This window comes from Rhinopithecus bieti, unplaced genomic scaffold, assembly GCF_001698545.2.
Source record: "Rhinopithecus bieti isolate Rb0 unplaced genomic scaffold, ASM169854v2 scaffold_33213, whole genome shotgun sequence".
NCBI classification, from domain to species: domain Eukaryota; kingdom Metazoa; phylum Chordata; class Mammalia; order Primates; family Cercopithecidae; genus Rhinopithecus; species Rhinopithecus bieti.
The window spans coordinates 244,275-265,202 of record NW_016814144.1 but is presented as its reverse complement, the minus strand read 5'-3'; the positions used below and the strand labels follow the sequence as shown (position 1 = coordinate 265,202).

At 47.0% G+C, this 20,928-nt stretch overlaps 1 protein-coding gene across 2 annotated transcripts; it reads left to right on the top strand.

Moving 5' to 3' along the window:
- Window positions 1-358: 358 nt before the first annotated feature.
- Window positions 359-20,574, top strand: AKR1E2 (aldo-keto reductase family 1 member E2). Of its 2 annotated transcripts, none has more exons than XR_001881067.1 (10): window positions 359-557; window positions 4,833-5,000; window positions 7,443-7,559; window positions 9,752-9,886; window positions 11,527-11,649; window positions 13,771-13,868; window positions 15,818-15,890; window positions 16,450-16,533; window positions 19,637-19,788; window positions 19,981-20,574. XR_001881067.1 is itself a non-coding variant. In XM_017849960.1 (10 exons), exons 1-10 carry the CDS (start codon window positions 519-521, stop codon window positions 20,021-20,023), a joined length of 963 nt encoding a protein of 320 aa, XP_017705449.1. In that variant the 5' UTR covers window positions 360-518; the 3' UTR covers window positions 20,024-20,574. The 2 variants fall into 2 exon arrangements, 1 of the variants encoding a protein (XP_017705449.1); XM_017849960.1 differs by having other exon boundaries at window positions 360-557; window positions 19,637-19,719.
- The last annotated feature ends 354 nt before the right edge of the window (window positions 20,575-20,928 follow it).

The following is a 20,928-nucleotide window of genomic DNA, read 5'->3' as shown; positions in this document are numbered from 1 at the left end:
CCTAGGATGGCCCGGCCATGGAGACGCCCTGGAATGGTGAGGACTCTGCCCATCAGCCTAGCACCTCTGCCCTACCCTCAGTCGCGTGTGCACCCTGGGCGAGGGAGAAGGCAACCAGGACGTCACGCCTACGGGGGCGTGAGCGGTAATGCCAGCCAATTGGAAAACCTTCCCCGCGCCTGCGTGGCTCTGCAAGCCAATCGAAAACTCCGTCGTGCATGCCGCCAGCCAATCAGGATGTCCAGAGCATGAAGCTTCCAGCCACTTGAGACGCCCGCTGGCTCTGCGCCTCCAGCCAATCAGGATGCCCGTCCTTGATAACACCAGCCAGTCAGAGTGCCCGCGGCGCAACAACAGCAGCCAGTCAGGAAGCCCAGCGTTCACGCTTCCAGCCATTGTCGGACTGTCAACCGTCACCAGGCACTTCCAGCCAATCGCAGCCGCCCGTCGCCAGCGCGGCGGTAACTGGCGCGGCGTCTGTGGGTAGTCGCGTGCGGGGCGGCTGGGCGGCGGCGGTCATGGGAGATATCCCCGCCGTGGGCCTCAGCTGCTGGAAGGTGACGCGGACGCGGCAGGGAGGAGCGCCGAACCTAGGGGAGCGCGGGACTTGGGGGCGCCCGACGGGGCCCAGGCCGGGGCTGGGGAGAAGTGCGGCGGCCTCCTCTCCGTCTGGCCGGCGCCCAGCCACCGCCCACGCGCAACCCGGCCCGGCCTTTCCTAAAACCGAGTCGGTGCTGCCCGCGGAGGCGCTCTCCGCGAGAAGCGGGGACTTCGGCAGCGATGCCTCAGACTCGGGGGCTGCAGCCGCGGCGTTGGGCGGAGCTGCCCGGTGGAGAGGCCGAGCCCTTGTAGTCACTCAGAACTGGAGCGGGGATGCAGAGCGGAGGCCTTGGCGGCGCTGGACTCAGCCTGAGCAGGGAACCTCGAAGCCTCCTCTCTAGTAATGAGAGAAAGAAAAGTTGGGGCCCGGCGCGGGGTGCGGGCTTGGAATCCCAGCACTTTGGGAGGCCGAGGCGGTAGGATCGCCTGATCTCAGGAGTTCGAGACCAGCCAGGTCAACATGGCGAAACCCTGTATCTACAAAAAGTCAACAAATTAACTGGGCTTGCGGGGGTGCGCGGCTGTGGTCCCAGCTACTCAGGAGGCCGAGGTGGGAGGATCACTGGAGCCCAGGAAGTCGAGGCTGCAGTGAGCTTTGATGACGCCACTGCACTCCAGCCTGGGGCACAGAGCCAGGCCTTGCTGGAAAAAAAAAAAAAAAGGAAAATTGCAATTGCTGATAAGGCTTTAAAGGCTTTGGGACCTCATGTTCTTCCCTGTTTAGAAGTAGCCCGCCCTGATGCCTGAGAAAAAGGACATATTATCGCTCTCTGCATTTATGGGGGGGGCACTGTAATGTTTCGAGACGTGTGTACAATTGCAGTGTGGTTAAATCAAGCTAATTAACATATCCATCACCTCTCTCAGCTATTATTGTGGTGAGATGTTTGAAATGTCTTGGTATTTTGAAATACACGTGCAGTAAATTATTGTTGAGCGTTGGCATCCTAGTGTGCTGTAAGTCTTAAAAGCTGTGTCTCCTGTGTGTTTGAAACTTTGTACCGTTTGATCAGCAACTCCCCATTCCCTCCTTCCTCACCTCCCTCAGCCCCAGCCTCTTATAACCACCATTCTATTCTATGACCTTTTTCTACTTTGAACTCAACAATTCTTGCCAGTGATTTGAGACAGTACTAAAAAGCGTTTAAATTTTCATTTTTTTTTAAAGCTAAACTTCATTGTTGATAAAAGCTGTAAGAAGTCACATAGGAAGTTAGTTACTGAAGGAGTCAGAATGTTCAAGTCCTGCTCATGAAAATATTATTTAAATTATTTCTCCTACCTGCTTACCAACTCTTAGAGGCTAAGAATGTCGTTTTGTTCATATTGGTTCTCAGCATCTAGTAAAGGACGTACATCTGGCAGCCATTCACTCAGGAAGCACTTGATGGATTAAACCGTTGAGTCTCTTGCTTCCCTTTACTTCTGCAACAATTTGGTGCAGGAGTCCAGACTTCTGTGCACACAGGATAAGGAAAAATTAGTGAAAACTGTGCTTAAGCGGTCAAAATATTCTGTTTTTTCTTGGACTGCAGGTGCATCAAATTGAATTAATCATAATCACTCATCACTGGTCTATACAAAGACTTATTTTTACTTGGCTATTTTTAATATTGAATGAACATCACAGATCTATCAGTTATCTGTTGCCCCAGAAATGCTACATCAGTGGCCAAACACCAGACCTCGGTGGTGTACAGCAGCGAGTGTGTACCTACTGTGTGGGGGGTCAGGAGAGCAGCTCTGTGGACCTTAGCTGGCTGCTTCACTTGGGAGTTGGCTGGTCTCAGTTGGGACGGTTGGGGCTACTCCACTTGGCTCCACACACCTCCTGTCCTCATGCGGTTAGTTAGGGAGTGTTTCAAGATGATGACTGAAGCACAAGAGAGCAAGCGGAGCCGTGAGATGTCTGGAGACCTCAGCCTGGGCTCTTCATTATTAGGGGCCACTTGATCCATCTGTGTGCCTGATCAGCGCTGTCTTAATTACTACAGTTCCTTGGTAAGCCCTCATACCTAGTAGGGCAGGTCACCTCTCTCTGCTCTTGTAGATTTACAGTGTACAATTTGATGAGTTTTGGCAGATGCGTGTACCTGAGTCCTGGCTTTTTATTTTGGCACCTTACTCTCCACTGTAAGTTTTAGAACTAGCTTATAAGTTTCCATGGAAAACTTTATTAGGGTTTTGATTGGAACTGCATTAAATCCGTCGACCAACTTGGAGATAATTGACATATTTGTAATATTAAATTAACTTTTCTACAAGCATGATATTCTTCTCTGTTAATAAATTGTCCTAAATATGATTCATTTCTAACATATTTTCATATGGTTGTATAGTTTTTCCTGAAGAGAATATATGTCTTTTGTTGGAATTATTCTTGGGTTCTTGATAGTGTGTTATACTACTGGAAATTATATTTCTCTGAAATTACGTTTTCTACTTGTTTCACGTGCTATATTCATTACACTTCCAGCCACTTTACTGAACTGTGCATTATTTCTGTTAATTTGCCTTACATTTGTTTGAATTTTATACACAAATGATCATATCATCAGCAAATAATGGTAGTTTACTTTCCTTTTTTTCCAGTCTTTAAGCTTAAAATTGCTTCTTCTTAGTTGTTTAGGTGCTTCTGGAAAGCACCTCCAGCACAGTGGCTGTTCTTGTTTTGTACCTGATTTTAAAGGATGTAGGATGGGTTTTTTTTAATATTGATACTCTATCAGATTAATTTTTTTCCCCAACTTACTGGGAGTTTAGATTTTGAATCTAAACTGGTATTGAATCTTAACAAATATTGATTGAGATGACTTTTGTTTTTGTATTTTAATCTGTTAATATTGATGAATTACAGATTTTCTAATAACAAACCATCCTTAGATGTCTGAGATACACTCAACATGGGTATGGTATATTATATTTTCATAAATATTGTTGCATCCAATTTGCTTTTATTTTACTTAGGAATTTTGCGACGGTATTCACGAATAAGATGAATGTGTAACTTTTAATATTTTTGTCTGATTTTAATTTCAAGGTTATGCTGGTTTTGTAGAATGAGTTAAGTCCGTCTTTTTCTGTTGTTTGCAAGTTTGTGTTAAACTGAGATGATTTCTTGTACATTTTGTGAAACTTTGGTGGTTTTCTCTTTTTTTCCGAATTACTTCCTTTCTCTAATAATTATGTAACTATTCAAGCTTTATTCTTGAGTTAAATTTTCTAGGAATTTTCGCATTTTATATCATTTTTCCAAATTATTGACATAGTTATTGGTAATATTTTCTTTTAAGTCCATTTTATCTGCATGTTTTACTTTCTATTCATGTCAGTTTTTTGAAAAGTTGACCTCTTCATCAACCTGACCAGAAGTCTGTTTATTTTACTGAAGTTTTTCAAAGAACTGACTTCTGGTTTTGTTGATCTTCTCTGTTACATCTCTGTTTCTATTTTATTGATGTTATTCTTTATCATATTTTTATCTTTCCATTCAATTCCTCGGGTTCTTTTTCTAACTTAAGATGGATACTTGGTTCATTAGCTTTCAACCACTCTGAATCTGTTGCCTATAAAATGAAGATAATTATGCTGCTTTAACTCCTAGGATTACTGTGAAGCTCCAATGAGAAAGTGCTTTGTGAACTATAAAGCCCTTGTCAGTCTTCAGTTTAATGTGATTGCAAGTCCGCCCACCCCCATAGTCTTCCCTAGTTCTAGTTCCTTCCCTTGCCTGAGCTTCATTTAGAGTGACTCTTCTCTTTTCTGAACTACCTTAAGGCTTATGGCATCATACATTCATTTGGGTTTTGTTATATGCTGCTTTTTGTATGGATACCTTCGTGTGAGTCTACACCTCAACCTTTATTATTGGACACTGTGGTATCTGAGTGTACAGGATGAATCTCAAGCCTCTTTGCATCTCAGTTATTGTTCATTCTACACTTTTTTATTGCTTTGATCATTCAGAAAGCACACCATGTAGCTCAGTTTTCTGCAGATACTAAAAATGACCTGTAGTTTTTTTCCCAAAATATGTAAAGGAATTGGAACTTAGATTATTCATAAATTACTTCATAACTCTGACATTACCTGTTTTTAGACTGATTATACTAGTACCAAATTAGTGACTTAATTTTGTGTGTATTATGTGGTCCACATGCTTGGGTGAAAGGGGAGATTTGTGTTGGATTCCTCTGACTGTGGGAAGACACTTTGTTTTGTTGGTTTGGCAGGCTTCTCCGGGGAAAGTGACTGAGGCAGTGAAAGGAGCCATTGACGCAGGGTACCGGTACTTCAACTGTGCTTACTTTTACCACAACGAGAAGGAGGTTGGAGCAGGGATCCGTTACAAGATCAAGGAAGGAGCCGTAAGACGGGAGGATCTGTTCATTGCCAGTAAGGTAGGGCTTCTCTGTGCAAGGCTGGCAGAGCTTGGGTAATGCTACATCTCTGGAGGGCTTTCTACTTTCTTTATGGGAGTTGATGACTTTGTTTCATACTTGAATCAGAATAAACAAGAATATTCACAGCTTCATGAGCATGCTGAATTATATTGTATGCAGGTTTGTTTCATATTATTTACTTGGTCATTCAGGTAGGAGTACACAGATACCCCCAATTAACGATACCTTATCAAAATTGATTTAGTAATGGGCACTTTGGCTACAGTGGTGAGTAGGACAAAGTCCTAGCCCTCATGAAGTCTGTTTACACAGCGATTCCTAAATTCGGAATCACTGGAGTGATTGTTAAATGCAGATTCCAAATTCTACCCCACGTATGCTGAAGGAGAAACTGTGGGTGTGGAGGAAGCAGCTTGAGCACAGGCATAAGGCAGGAAGCAGCATGGCAGGTGCAGGGGTTTGTGAGAAGCTTGGTGTATTAGTCCATTCTCACGGTGCTGTAAGAACATACCTGAGACTGGGTAGTTTATAAAGAAAAAGAGGTTTAATGGACTCACAGTTTCACATGGCTGGGGAGGCCTCACAATCATGACAAAAGGCGAAGGAGGAACAAAGGCATGTCTTACATGGTGGCAGACAAGAGAACGTGTACAGGGGAGCTGCCCTTTATAAAACCATCAGGTCTCGTGAGACTTATTCACCATCACCAGAACAGCACTGGAAAAACCTGCCCCCATGATTCAGTTACCTCCCAGTGGGTCCCTCCTATGACAGGTAGGGATTATGGAAGCTACAATTCAAGATGAGATTTGGCTGGGGACACAGCCAAACCAAATCACTTGGTCTCTCTGGACCACATGATGTCAGGTTGCAGGAGTAACGAGAAGTGAGGCTGAGTGGTGGATGGGCTGAGCCATGGAAGTTCAGCTGTGCCCTGTTAGTAGCTGTGCTTTTTTCCTAGAGACAGGAGCCCTGTTTGGTTTTTAAGTAGGGCAGCTTGTATCATATGTGAGTGCAACTTGTGTTGTGTATAGGATATTTTAGTAGGTGAAAGGAGCTTGCATTTGAGGCTGAGGCAGGAGGCCAGGTAGGAGATATTAATAGCAGTGCAGGTGGAAGATGATGAAGACCTGCACTGGCACAGTGGGTGAAGGAGGGAGAAGAGGAAATGCATGTGGAGGGTAGTTGGGAGGCAGGCCCTGTGGAAGACGCAGAGTGGACTACGATAGTGGAGAATTCAAGAATTCCTTTGCTTTTGATTTGGAAGCAGAATGTTAAGACCATGAGTATTAGGGATTTCATGACTCAGGGTCACAGCTTCATTATTTGTAAAATGAGACTTTGGATTTGAGAATTTCCTGAGTATCTTCCCGGCTAAAATTTCATACCTCAGGATTCAGTGTTGTTTTTATAGTTGAATTGCCTTCTGTTTTACTTTATGGAAGTTAATGTTCTTCAGTCACCGTTGCTATCTGTGCTAGAGCAGAGGGTGATAAGAGAGCAGCCTTGGTGTGTGTTTGGCCAAGCAGGGAGAATATCTTCTGAGTAGTCCAGGTAGGGAAGTGAGCAACTGGAGATTTCTGAGGCTCGCCCTGCAATATGGAGCAAGTTGCTTCTGTGTGGATCATAGTCAGCAGTGGAAATATGTTCATTATTTTGGAAATTTGGAAAAGCTATAGAAATGTAATTAGAAATAAATAAATCACACATATACACACCACATAGAGACAACTGTGATTAACAGTGGAATACATTTACTTCCAGCGTTCATTTTTTAATTTTTGTGAAGATACTGTGCTCACTTGTTTCCATTTGTTTGATTGCCCTTTCTTTTACTTTCGTTTAACTTATCATTTTTGTTTTTCCCTTGCTGAGACAGAGCTTTCAGGTTAGCTTATGTCACAGTCAATAAAAGTATAATGAGGGGAAAATCACAAGTTTTTCTACTTAATGGGAGTGTGGAAGGCAATAGCTAAAAGAAGTAAGGCAGTGTGAGTTACCTGACCTATAGGCTAACCCACATGGTTACAGTGCCTTAGGAACAGAGAACCCTCATACAGAGTCTGTGTAAGTGAGAAACACAAGATAGAGACTTCTGATTTTTCATCGTATCTTTTCTGCCTGAAGGAATTTCACTTTCGTTCTTGTTTTTGGTCCCAGGGGATCCAAATAACCATCAAATATTTCTTGGATTCCTGAGCTTCCCTTGAGGAGGAGTCAGGCAGGAGGAGTTCAGCTTTGGAGCCTCTCCCTGCAGGTGTCCTGGAACTCTACTGAGGATAATGTCCCTATCCTCTCGTCAGAACCTGCCATGTTGTATTTGTGGTCATCTCAACTCGGCTATTTTGGGTCCAAGACAGTAGCTTTGTGGGGCTACAGAACAGGTGCCATGCTGGCTCTGGGTGGGCACGTGTGACGCTGGTCCCCTTTCCTTTGTAGCTATGGTGCACCTGCCACAAGAAGTCCTTAGTGAAAACAGCATGCAGAAGGAGTCTGAAGGCCTTGAAGCTGAACTATTTGGACCTCTACCTCATACACTGGCCCATGGGTTTCAAGGTACCATTCAGTAGGTAGTTCATTCCGTGGTTTGGAGGACCTTCCTCCCCGTGGCTACACCCTGTCTTGCGGTGGGGAGAGCATGGACCAGCAATCAGGGCCGGGGTTCCCAGGCTGCACCTGCCACATGCTAGCTGCGGCATTTGGGCAGTCCTCTTGATATCTCTGGGCCTCAGTTAAGGAGAGGCTTGGCTTGACCTCTGAGGCCCCCACAGGTCTGTCTTTTAAGCCAGTCACTCTTTTTCCAAGCCAAGAGAGCAGCAGGTTTTCTTCCCTTAGGTTTTTAGGTGAAAGCAGCGATCAGATGAGGAAATACTGCTGCTCAGAGAAAGTTCCCCGTGAATTCCTAGGCCTTGTCTCTGCTTGCAGGTTCTGTTCTCTTTGGGGAGTAAATGCTGTTTTGCAATATGAGAGAGAATTGCTTGTTCACCTGCAGCAGGGTCCGGTGGGTTATGATGGTAGTTGACTTTTCCACTTGGTTTTATTCTCTTAGTTGCCTCACAGTGTTTCTGGAGCATGCGTCTGAGCCATGGCTCTGCCACGAAGCTACCCTAGTCTAGCCGTGCGGCTTCCCTACTCTAGGCAGCCTGCTTCTGTCTCACACAGGTCCTAGCCAGGATGTCCCTGCACATTTGCCCCGGGCTGTGATGACAGCCTGCCTGGGTGAGGGCCTGGTCACACAGTTGGCACCTGTGAAATACAGAAGCCCTTCCAGGGATGTTCTTCCTACAATGGAATGGGTGCCTGCTGCTCAGGAGTCTTTTACATACCAACCTGTGAGAAGTTCTCTTTATGCTACCACACTGTTGGTTACTGTTTTAGAGTAAAATAACAAAAAACACTTCATTCCTTGCACAGCTTTACTTAACTAAGGCTTTGTATCTAGTTTCCATAAATGATGTGGGCAGCTTGTCTATTAGTCACACTGACTAAGAGTGGAAGATAGCCAGAGGGCAAAACCAGAGTGATGTCTATGTCTTTGAAATTCACTGCATGCAGAAAATCATAATTAAAACAATGGCTATAGCTATATTACATTCAGTGCCAGCCAGCATTGTTTTAATTATGTACCCAGAACTATTTTAGGTGCTTTACACATATTAATTCATTTAATTCTCATGACAGTTCTACAAAGTTGACACTGTTAACATCCCTTTTGGAGAGATGATAAAACTAAGACACAGAACATTGAAGGTTTAAGTTAGATTATTGGAGCCCAGAAGTATATGCTCAGGTCAGACATTTGTTATACTTTGCTTGCCCTCATCCTTTAGCAGATTCCTGTCCTAGGATTTCTGGGTGGTAGAAAAGGAAAAGGTCTCAGATCACCCAGCAAATTACAGAGGAGGATAATGCAGCATCGTCAGCATGTCTTCTGGCCAGTAGGAACTGCTGGGCCTTGTGTGATGCTGGACAATTAGATCAGAGTCTGAGTATGAGTCCCGGACTGCAATTCTGTGGAGGCTTGGATAAATGTCAACATGGGATGTGGCTTTAAAGCGAGACTGTTCATTACTTCAGCTCATCATGGAAAATGCCTCTTGCATGTGGACCAGGCTGGAACATGTGACATTCTTCCACTGTTGCTTAGGAGTGTGATTAGGTGTCATTAAATAATGACATTCACCCTTAACATGCTATGTGGAGTGCATGAGGGAGGTAGCTGGACTGCACATCAGTGCTGCTCTGAAGGGTGACTTTAGGTTTTCGCCCTTTCAGGGTGTCTCTCTCTGCCCCCTACCTCCTGTGCACCTTTGTATTCTCATTCCTCACCTGTCATCATCATGGGGATTCTAAGAAAAGAAGACAAGACCCTAACAGTGGAGGCAGGAGAGGGTTGACTGGGCCCTATAAGACATGAAGAAAATGCATTCCTCACGCATTCTTTACCTGAAATTAGTAAACTGTTTTCTGGAGGTGATGGGAGAGGACAGCCTTGCATCAGTGAGGATACGGGGTCTTCCTTTCCCATCTGTGAGAGATGGACAGTGAACATCAGGCTGGCAGAGGCTTTGCCAGCCATCCAGTCCATCAGCCATTGGTCTTTTCTTAGAAAGGTGAAGACCGGGCCTGGTCACATGGCCAGGCTGGGGTTGCTTAGTGACAGGGCCGTGGCTTGGATGCAGGTCTCCTGGCACATGTTGGTTTGTTTGTTTGTGTTTTTCACACATCTCAACTGTCCTTCTTCACAGCCTCCTCATCCAGAATGGATCATGAGCTGCAGTGAACTTTCCTTCTGCCTCTCACGTCCTGGAGTGCACGACTTGCCTCTGGACGAGAGTGACATGGTCATCCCTGGTGACACGGACTTCCTGGACACGTGGGAGGTGAGCTGAGCCATACCACCAGGCAGCCTCATCCTGTGTGGGTCTCCACCCAAGATGCAGTGAGCCCTGAGCTACTTGTGTTCAAAGACGTCAAGGTTGTCTACCTGAGATGTGGGGTTTGCAGAACAAACAAGGAATCAGTACCCGAAGAACTCAGAGACCTCAGTGACTCTCTTGTTACCTTTGGTTTGGTGTAGTGCAGCCCTCTTGACACATTATTTAAGGGGTAGCTCATTATAGACCTCGCTTTTTTTCTCAGATATTTATTTTCTGATTAAAAAACCATATTTCTTTCAGAAAATGCAGGAGAGTTCTTCCGTATTAAACTAACATCAAAAAATTTATTTTCCCGGCACCCAGCAGTAACCACTGTTAATGTTTTACAGTTTCTTTTTCTCTCAAGCATTTCAGAGTGATGAAGTTGGCAACATGGAAGCTCAGGCTGGGGAGGTGAGACCAGTGTCGGGGAAGGTTACCAAGTGTCAGCCCATTTCCAGAGTTCAGACCAAAAACAGCCCTTTACTGTAGGGGCTTGCAGTAAAGTCTTGAGCAGGAAATTAAGGAGGTGGTGGTTCCTGGAAGTTGACCCACAAGCTGGCGTGGGTCTCAGACTTGGGCTCCAGCATGGGTGACAGAGCACATGTGGTCTTATGGTCTTGCTAACCAGCATGTGGGATGGGACGTCACATTTGAGACCCAAGAAGAAAGTAAGCTTAAGCTTAAGCATGCTGAGGTTAGGACAGAGCTTGCTGGGTGAAGCTCTCCAGGGAGGAGGCCAAAGGGAACCCTCGAACAGGGAGGAGTCCCAGGCTAGGTTCCCCCGATCAGTAGAAGACAAAGACTGCCCTAAGGTATCTGCGATGTCAGGACCAGGGCCGAAGGGCCTCAACCCTTTCTGTCACACTGTTTTATGTCCTAAAAGATTTGAGTTAAACTCTAGGGTGCTCACGTAGCACCAGCGAGGTTCCGGTGATTGTTGCAGAGTTGAGGCAGTAACTAACTGCTGCGTGTTGGCCCATTGGTCACTCAGGACTTGCTGCTGACTACGGACCCTGGCACGAAGCCGTGCTCTTCCTGAAGCTCAGGGCAGCCTGGCTTGCTGGTCAGTAACCAGCTCAGAGCTTTAGGTTGCTCTGCCCAAAAGTTCCTTAAAATAGTAAGTGGAGAAGGTGGAATAGGAGAATGATGATGCATCCGTGTGCTTAAGAAGGTCAGTGTCTCAGTGGAAAGAAAGGTGAACAAATAAAATCTGCAGCAGACATGCTGGCCAGACATCAGGAGGACTAGAAACAAGAAGAGCTCACATGTGTCGAGTGCTGGACGCCAGCCTTAGATGACGCATTCTGTGATTCCACATTACCCCTAAACATCCCCGTGGCACAGGCAGTGTCACCCTGTCCTAAAGCTGAGAAAATTGGGGCCAAGTGAGGCCATGCAACTTGCCCAGCATCCCCTAGCCAGGAAAGATGGGACTGGACTCAGACCTTGAGTGCAGAAATGCTTTTGAAGTGTCAAGCAAAATATTACGAAAACATTGGGTGCACCCAGTTTTAGAATACATACAGAACTGCTGAGGGACATAGGGTGTCAGTGCAGCAGAGAGAAGCTTCACACCCAGTGGAGTCATTGTTCTGTTATAGGCCATGGAGGACCTGGTGATCACCGGGCTGGTGAAGAACATCGGGGTGTCAAACTTCAACCATGAGCAACTTGAGAGGCTTTTGAATAAGCCTGGGTTGAGGTTCAAGCCAGTAACCAACCAGGTAAGCCGCTGGAAGCATCAGAGAGTTTAACCTGTGTGGCTGGTCCCCCAGCTGCCACCTCCATAGGGCTCTTCTGGAAATGGGAGGATGGGTGAAGCACAAAACATGCCTGTTCTCCTCTGGCAGCACTCAGAATGGTGACTAAAGGCAGCAGCTAGCCAAGTGGCTTTCTTGAAGGTGCGTCTGGGTAGGTGGTACTGTTGGCAGGCAGGGCATGAGCTGGCACTTGGCCCTCCATGTGCGGTACAGGCAGGTCACCAGGTGTGCTCAGAAGTGGTTAGGGTCCTGGCAGGGGCCTCACCCTCATTCGGGAGCATGGACCTCCCCTCCATCTCTTCCCAGCCTGCAGACTGCAGCAAGAAAGAGTGGATGACCAGATGGCTTCACGCCAGGCTCACAGGCTGCTGAAGCTGATGCAGGCACTTCGTTTTTTAATGCAGAGAAAAGACTTGTGGGGAAAGAACTACTGTATTTTCTAGAGTAGCTTTGTATGTTCAAAGATCATTTATACGATACTTAAGCTTTTTATTGAAGAGTAGAAGTGCACATGTGAAAATGGAACTGTATACATTCTCATAAACTGAGCATAGCTCTGGGACCAGCATCCAGCTCAGTAAACAGCACTTCCAGTGCCCCGTAACCCCTGTCGAGCACAGCACCGTTCCCATTCCCAGCAGCTGGGATTCACTTCTGAACTTTACACAGATAAAATAATAATGCAGCATAAACCCCTCTGTGCTCGCCTCTTTCGCACAGCGCTGTGTTTCTATGCATGTGATTGTAGCTAGCACTGTCTTGTTGCTTGTGGTGTTCTGTTTTGTGAATTAACCACAACTGAGTTATTCATTCTGCTGTTCATGGGTACTTGGACAGTTTCCAGTTTGGGACTATTAAGAACAGAGCATCACGTTCTATTTTTTAAAATAAATATGCTTTTTTAAAAAGTTCTATATAGAATAGATGCACAAAAGTGTGTGAATCATAAAAGGCATACATAACTTGATGAATTTTTGCAAGTGAGCAAACTCAAGTATTCAGCACCCAGAACAAGAAAAAGGCCCTCAGCCATTCAGTAGCTCCCCTGGGTCCTGTTGTGGCCGCCACCATGAAGAGCAACCTGGCTTCTGACCCAGCTTCTAATGTAGTTTAACTTTGCCTTGTATACAACCCTATGTACATCAGTTTTTATATATGTTTATACGGATAGTAGCTTCCGTTTTGTGTCAGTATTTTTAGTTGTTCAGCACTTTAAATACCTGGAAGTGATTATGGCATAGTCTGAGTAGACAAGGTGGAGTGGAGGGTCTGCTTTCTGATAGAATGGTGGACACCCAGGAACACAGGATTCGGAAGGCTCCAGAAAGGCTGGCCTCTCTTTTGGAGACTTTCCAAAGAGGCTGATCTTGATGAGCGTGGCATATTCCTGAGAGCAAAAGCACTATTCATAGTTCTCTGTAATTTACACTAAATATTTATTTTAAATATCCCTATAACCTGGAATTATACATGAGAGTTTGGAGAATGTGCAAGAGACAGTGATCCTGCTCTCTAGCTTCTTAAAATGATCATTCAAGTCCCCGGTAGCAGGTATTTGTCACATGTAGTTCCTCAATTTCATTCACTCAGTGGATATATTTTTAGCACTTCCTACGTGTCTACGTTGTTCTTAGTGTTGGCGAGACATCTATGAACAAAACAAATTCAAACAAAAATCTCTGTCTTCATGAGGCTTAGATCTTGGTGACCACAGAAAGACAATAAGCAAATATGTAAAAGTGATAGTGATAGATGCTGTAGAGGAAAATAAAGGCCTGGGGAGATGGGAGCTATGGAGTGTTACAGTCTTCACCTGAGTGCTCCGGGAAGGCCCCTCAGAGCAGGTAGTATTGGAACATTGAGATGATGTAGGCATCCCCAAGGCCATGGACTCAGAGACCATGACAGCCGCTGGACTCTTGGAGATTGCTCTGTCCAGCCTCCTCACAACAGAAACACTTAGGCCTGGAGCTGGCCCCCATGGCTACTCGGTGACAGCCAAGACTTTGACATAGGTCTTATCTTGTAGAGCTTTTCTTGAACACCAGTGGTCTGAATTTTATGTAAGCTGTGATTCTGTTATAGATTGAGTGCCACCCATATCTTACTCAGAAGAATCTGATCAGTTTTTGCCAATCCAGAGATGTGTCCGTGACTGCTTACCGTCCTCTTGGTGGCTCGTGGTAAGGATACATCAGTGGTGTGTTAGTCAGAGTCCGACTGGGAAGTAGGTACCACCTTCTCATTTCCTTGGGATGATTGAGGGAGGATTTAACGGAGATTTTGACAGGGTGTGTAGGGATGGGACCACAGGGGGCTGTCCACACCTCTCAAGCCTGGGGTTGAAGACATGGCTTATTATTGGAAGCCAGGGAGTGGCTGTGAGTGGACTGCCCTGGGAGGGGCAGGACCTCTTCAGGGACATAAACCAGCCTGGAGTGACCCCTTTGCTGAGTTCCCCACCAGGGCGTCAGTCCCCTTCTGACCTCCTGAGAAGGATACTCCCCAGGTCTCTCCGTGGTTGGATGAAGCGCAGCCTGCTGTCATCCTTACCCAGGCCCTGCAGCTGTTCTGTGCTCCCTCGATCAGCTAAGGGACCTCCAGCCATTCAACCACCTTAACCAGAAGCTTGGAAATCATCCCTTCCCACATCCCTAGTCCAATCCAGCACCAGAGTCTGGTGATTATTCTGCCAGGAGAAGTTGGACTTTGTCTCATGATTTCATTTCTGCCATCACTGTCACTGCCTTAGTTAAGTGGAATTCCCGAGGTCATTAGAGGAACCCCTCGGCTCCCTCCCTGGCCCACTCTATTCCAACCCATTGCTCCCAGAGGAAGCTGAAAGGAGCTGTCTCTTTCCTTTCCTATGATTGTATCACTTTCCTAGGAAAAATTATTCAGGTCTTGGTGTGGCCTCTGAGATGCAGCCAGCCTGACCTCTGCCTGCCTCTGGCCTCATTCGTCCCTATCCCTGTGAACATCCTGGGCTTCAGCCACATGAAGCTGCTATGGGGTCCTTGGATAGAACATGTTTTCTCACCTTTGTGCCTTTGCAAATACAGTTCTCTTTACCCACAAATCTTTTTTTTTAATCTGGCAAACTCCAGTTTCTAATTTAAGGTTCAGTCCAGCATCATCTCCTCCAGGAAGCCCTCCTGACCCCTTATTTATGTTTCTTACACAGCCCCTGTCACATTGTCTTGTGATTTTCTTCTCAGTCTCTTCCACTAGTCAAAGCAACCAGCGTGCAGGTATCTTACTTATTCTTCTCTTCCCAGCTCCTAGCTCAGCACCTGGGAAACATTGGGAACCCCCAAAAGGCTGAAATTACTTGACTTTTATCACCTGTGTGTTTTCCTTGTGAAGTGGAGCATGTGTGTTTGAACTTGGTACCAGCTGGAAAGTCCCTAGAAGGCTGGGTCCATTCCGTAGCTGAGCTTTGGGGTAGAGGATCCTCTGATGGAGCGAGTCAGGGAGCTCTCGGACTGACTGGGGCGGGCCACTGTGCACTCTGGTTCCTTCAGGAGACCTTGAGGACAATAATAGCACAATGCCTGAAACAGGGTGATGGCTCAGTACACACTTGTTGAAAAAATGAATCCTTAGAGTTCTCAGGGCCCACCTGTGCCTGAACAGAGGATGCGTAGAGACTCTATGATCATCTTCAAAATCACTTTTAAAGGTTCCACATGTTCACAGTATTCACTTTTTAGTGATATTTTGGGTGAACTTTTCTGAAAGTATCATCATCAACAGATACGATTTGCAGCGTTGTGCCAGGGCGTACAGTAGAAGCTGAGAAGTCAGAGAGCCCTGAGAGTCAGGGGGAGTCAAAGCTTGAGAGCCCACTGGCTGCGTGCGCTGACATGGCCACCTGGTTCTTGAGGAAAAGCACAAAATACACGTGAAAAGTGATGTTTTGTAGCCTTGTTCACCAAAGTGTTAGCAGTGGTTATCTCCAGACTAGAAATGTGGGGTGATGTGCTTTTCTGCATTTAAAAATTTCCTATGGTCAGCGTGTGTCATGATCAGAAAATAAATCTTTCATTTTGGACGAAGATTTCTTCTTTCTAAAGAAAGGGACATCCATGTTGGATCTCCTGGCTCACGCCCCTGTGCTATGTCTCTCTAGTGAAGGGGTTGACCTGATAGACGACCCTGTGATCCAGAGGATTGCAAAGGAACACAGCAAGTCTCCTGCTCAGGTACTGAGGGAGGGCTGTTCCGAGCCAGGTGGGGTTCTCTGACGGCTTCACATCCTTGCGGAGTCCTGGGGCTTGGCAGGTCCCAGGAAGGGACTGGCTCACCCAGGTGAGTCTATGACTCATTAGACCCTCCCAGCGTTGAGCAGAAGTTGGTCTGCAGCCACATTCCCAGTCCCTCAAGCCATGTACTCTTGTCTCCAAGCCTGTCTAGACTCAGAGGATGAGCTTCCAGGCCTCCCTCTGCCCCACGACCTCCATGCATGGTTAGTATGAGATGGAACAGAAAAGTTATTTAGTCTAGTCTTCTTTGTTCTAACGTCTAGTGGGGAGGCTGGGCACATGTTAAGAAATTCTCATTAAGCAGATTCTCTTGACCTCCTCCTTGGGCTGATGGCTGTCATTACCAACATATTGACAGAACTGCTCAGTAAATGCCAGTAACAGTAACTGCTCTCATTGACTCTTGGACTCTCACTGCACAATAAAACAGTGTTAGCAAATAGCTTAGACTACATGGGATTTCCCTTTGTGTGATAGTAGACTTTTTGTTTCCTTGCAGATCTTGATCCGATTTCAAATCCAGAGGAATGTGATAGTGATCCCCGGATCTATCACCCCAAGTCATATTAAAGAGAATATCCAGGTAGGTGTTTTCCTTCTTTTATTTAGAGGGTCTCAGATCATGTGTTAGATGGCAAGGGATGACTGCTGTAGCATACAGCCTCAGGATCGCGGGGCTTGGTGCAGCAGGGGCCTCTGCCTCTGCACCGCGGGTGTTGGCGGTTGACCTTTCACTCAGCGATCCAAGGACCCAGGCTCCTTCCATCTTAGGGCCCTCTCTCCCCTAGGGTGTTGGTGTCTTCTCCATCCAGCCCAAGATGAGGAAGGAGGGAAGAGCATTTTATTGGGAAGATTTGTATGGGCAAGGCTTGAGCATGTGCATCAGTCACATGGCTGCGCTGGCCAGCAGGGGAGGCTGGATGTCTCCTAAGCGTGTGTTCAGGAGAAAGGGGAGGCAGTTGGTGGACAGGGTGCCACCTTCTGTCGTGTGGAGGTATGCCCACGTGGCCTGAGGACACTGCTTTGAGTTGTGTGGGAAGGTTCTGGTCCTGACTCCTGTCTAGTGACTTCCGAGAGGCAGGAGTGAAGACTGGTGTGTGAAATCTATTTTTGGAGCTATGTGAAGGAACTATGTGTGGTTTCAACCCTGACGACATAGTTTATCACCCAGTCAGGGTCATGGACTTGGGATTCCCGCAGGCCCACTCACAATTTAACTGCTGCGTAACTTCTCTCTCTAAGCCTTCGTTTCTTCATTAGACCACCCTCTGATAGGATCACTGTGAGGCTGAAATGTAATGATACAGTGAAAGGATGGCATAGTGCCTGGCGTATGGAAGTACCTGATGCTCTTAGCTGCCAGTCACCCCCAGTCACGGATGTCACCCGTAACGATCTCACAGGCAATGACAGACATTGGTGGCAGCCCACACCCATTGATCATGTCGGCACAGGTGTGTGTGAGCCTGGGGCCAGCTGCACAGCTGCATTTCCATAGACAGCATGTGCCCAGGAGTGTGCTCCCTTTGGGTGTCCGAGCTGCCCATGAGCTCCACGGGGCACTGCTGCATCCTCAGGGCTCTGTTTGGTTGTGCCAAGCAAGCATTGCCACCGGGCTTTATTGACTGACCCATCTGTAGCAGTGCCTGTGCCCTCAGTCTCACTGTGCATGCCAAGCTGGCTGCAAGTGGGCATAGCCCTGCCATTGACAGGAGAGACAGGCCACCCACAATGGGAGGACCAGGGGATGGGCAGGCTCCTCAGGGTGTCCACAGCGCTCTCCCTGCCAGGCCCTTGTCCAGCTCACCTGCTCCCTGCATGCACTTCTCTCCTTTCTCAGGCGTCCTGCTCTTTGAATAGCCAGAGCAGCTCTGGGTGACCAGCCAACCTTAAACCTACAAAGTATGGATTTGGCTGAGCTGTAAACTCAGTTCTCTCCAATGGCTATTGACAGGCCTCTTGGAATGAGGCTGCAGGTCTCTTGTAGTGGTTAGAATTGAGTATTGCTGACTGACTGGCATCTGCTCCACATGGGGGCCTGGTCTAAGGTGCCCTCTGTGCCCTGCAAGGCAGCTAGGATTGCCCCTGGGAGGACATAGGCTGGGGATGATTATCTGACCCTCCCATGGGAGGAGCCACTGAGTGAGCAACTCAGCAGGTGGCAGGGGCCACGTCTGCCCCAGTTCTGCCCTCGTGGCTCTCAATGCCTGGGATGGGATCCCCATGGCCTAGTGGCAGTGAATGTGAAACGGGGACCTCAGACCCAGCTGAGATGCCCCCATTCCTCTATTAGGTCTGCTACACACCGAGGGGAAATGCCATCCCCAGGCAGTGAGACAGGACCAGGCTGACATGAGACCTGAGGGCCAAAGCAGAAGTGATCTGATGGCTGAGCACAGAGAGCAGCAGTGGGTTAGGAGGGGCTGGAGGAAGTGCTCATGCTATCAGGAGGAGGTGGGAGCCGGGGAGAAGAGAGGCACCCAGTGGCGCAGGCACAGGGCTCCCAGTGCAGAGTGCTGTCCCGGCCCGCCTCCTGTGGCCCCAGTGCCTCTCAGAACTGCTGCTGCAAGGCTGCCCACCCTTTATAGGGACTCTTCTAGAACTGCTCACAATTCCCTTTAAACCCAAGAATCCCCCTACCCCAGCCCCAGCACTCCCCACTCCCTCCAGATGACACGCTGAGGCTACTTTCTCCTGGCCTCAGGAGGGGAGGCTCTTGTGGGGAGAGGCGGGGGTACTCCAGGTCCTTGCATTGGAATCACTCAGTGCACCCCTCCTCCTACCACAAGACAGCCACTCTGCCAGGCCAGGATGGGCAATGATGCTGTAGCCATGGGTCCTATTCCTCAGTGTGTGGGGACAAGAAAAGGGGAGGGAGGGGCAGAAAAGAATACTGTTTTCAAGGAAGAAAAATGGATCACTCAGAAAACTTACTCTGATATGGTACTGTTAGAGTTCATAGTCCCAGGGCCAAGTGGGTCCTTAGTTGGCAGGTGTATGGAACAAATGGTTTTGTTGGGGTTTTGCAGGGTAGCAGAGTCAGTGGGAAAAATTCTGTGCCCTTTTTTTTTCTTGAGATGGAGTCTCATTCTGTCATCCAGGCTGGAGTGCAGTGGTATGATCTCGGCTCACCGCAGCCTCCACCTCCTGGGTTCAGCGGTTCTCTTGCCGCAGCCTCCCGAGTATCTGGGACTAGAGACACACGCCACCTCATCCAGCTCATTTTCTTATTTTTAGTAGAGATGAAGTTTCACCATATTGGCCAGGCAGGTCTCCAACTCCTGACCTCGTGATCCACCCATCTTGGCCTCCAAGTGCTGGGATTGTAGGCGTGAGCCACTGCACCCAGCCGCCATGCCTTTTAACTATTACCACATGTCCTTTATTCCACTCAGATGAGTGCAGTATATATTTCCATCTTTCCAAGGCTTCCTAAATGTACCCAAGGCCAAGCCAACACCAGTCACATGATCAAAATCAAAGGGCATTTGGGGAATCCAGGCTGTGATTCAGGGAAGTTCCAAGTGTCTGATGAAGTGTTTGTTTTACATCTGTGTGTCACTTGCAGGTCTAGCACAGTGCTATGTAGGTAACATGTGCTCCATTAAATGTGAATTAAAGTTAAGTTTTCTACAAACATTGTGTTTTGGTTCAAGTTTTCTACAAACATTGTGTTTTGGTTCCAGGTGTTTGATTTTGAGTTAACACAGCATGATATGGATAACATCCTCAGCCTAGACAGGAATCTCCGACTGGCCACATTCCCCATGTAAATATGACTCCTTCTTTTAAAAATAGAGGGAAGAATATACAGATTGGATGACTGGTGTCTGAATAGGTATTTATCATATACATTTTAAATTAATTAAACCTTCTCATTGTAATTCTTTTCCTGTTTGAAGATGGGCCACTGAATGAAGCTAATTTCACGCACTGGGGAGTTTAAAAGTGTATAACTATATCATTTAAAATGTTTCTCTTAAAAAATAATCACTCGTTGTTTCTGTTTTGATTTGTTTTCTGTTTTCAGAACTAAAAATCACAAAGACTATCCTTTCCACATAGAATACTGAGGACAGCTTCCCGTTCCTTGTTTCTGCTCAGCCCAGATGCACCAACACCATTGGTGATGTTGACCCTCCTCTGTCATCACAGCGCCAGGGCAGCTGTGCCTGGGATGGGAGCCACCACAGTCAGGCGGGGGGGGGGGTGCAAGAGGCCGCCTTCTCTGGCAAATCTGGAGAAATTGAGTGTCTTCTAAGTGAAGCAATGGGTTTCTCCAATACAGCTCCAAGACAGCCTGTGTGGCCTGTACTCTGAAAAAAGACACTGATGATTGATCAATGAAATTTGCCTTCATATTTTAAGAAAACTTTATCTTATGGAATTATTTAAGCGATCTGCAGAGCTGAGGAAACAGTGTAATGTGTCTCTGCCCCATTGCCCAGCTCCACCAATTGTGCCCCAGGCCAGCCCACATCACCTTCACTTCCTTCTCGGCCCTGCCAATGACCCCCAGGTTATTCTAAAGCAGAGTCCTTCCCTTCTCCCAGTTGGAAGTGCAATGGGATAAGTCTGGGACACTGTCAGAATTCAATAAAGAGGCTTTTTTCTTCCTTAAAAATCTGAATTTTAGTTTCTTTTTTTTTTTTTTGGAGACAGTCTCACTATGTCACCCAGGCTGGAGTATAGTCAAGTGATCTCGGCTCACTGCAACCTCCGCCTCCTGGGCTTAAGTGATCCTCCTGCCTCAGCCTCCCAAGTAGCTGGTTAATTCCTAAATACTAGTTTTTGATATGGTCTTCTGATAAGTCAGATTATACCTGGGGAATCCCCATAGCAGAGATGAAATACAGTTCACTTCCTCACATCTGCTCATTCAGCCTGTTGAGAGTCATGTATCAGAAGGAGGCCCTGCAGAGCATGGTGTTCACGCCCAGGCGTTGGTAGAGGGTATGGTTTAATGGACTTCGTGTGG

Excerpts from the sequence above, each read along its gene's own strand:
- AKR1E2 (XM_017849960.1), top strand. The coding sequence starts at position 519 with ATGGGAGATATCCCCGCCGTGGGCCTCAGCTGCTGGAAG. Across the intron at positions 9,887-11,526 it reads ACTTCCTGGACACGTGGGAG|GCCATGGAGGACCTGGTGAT; the intron begins GTGAGCTGAGCC and ends GTTCTGTTATAG. Across the intron at positions 16,534-19,636 it reads ATATTAAAGAGAATATCCAG|GTGTTTGATTTTGAGTTAAC; the intron begins GTAGGTGTTTTC and ends TTTTGGTTCCAG.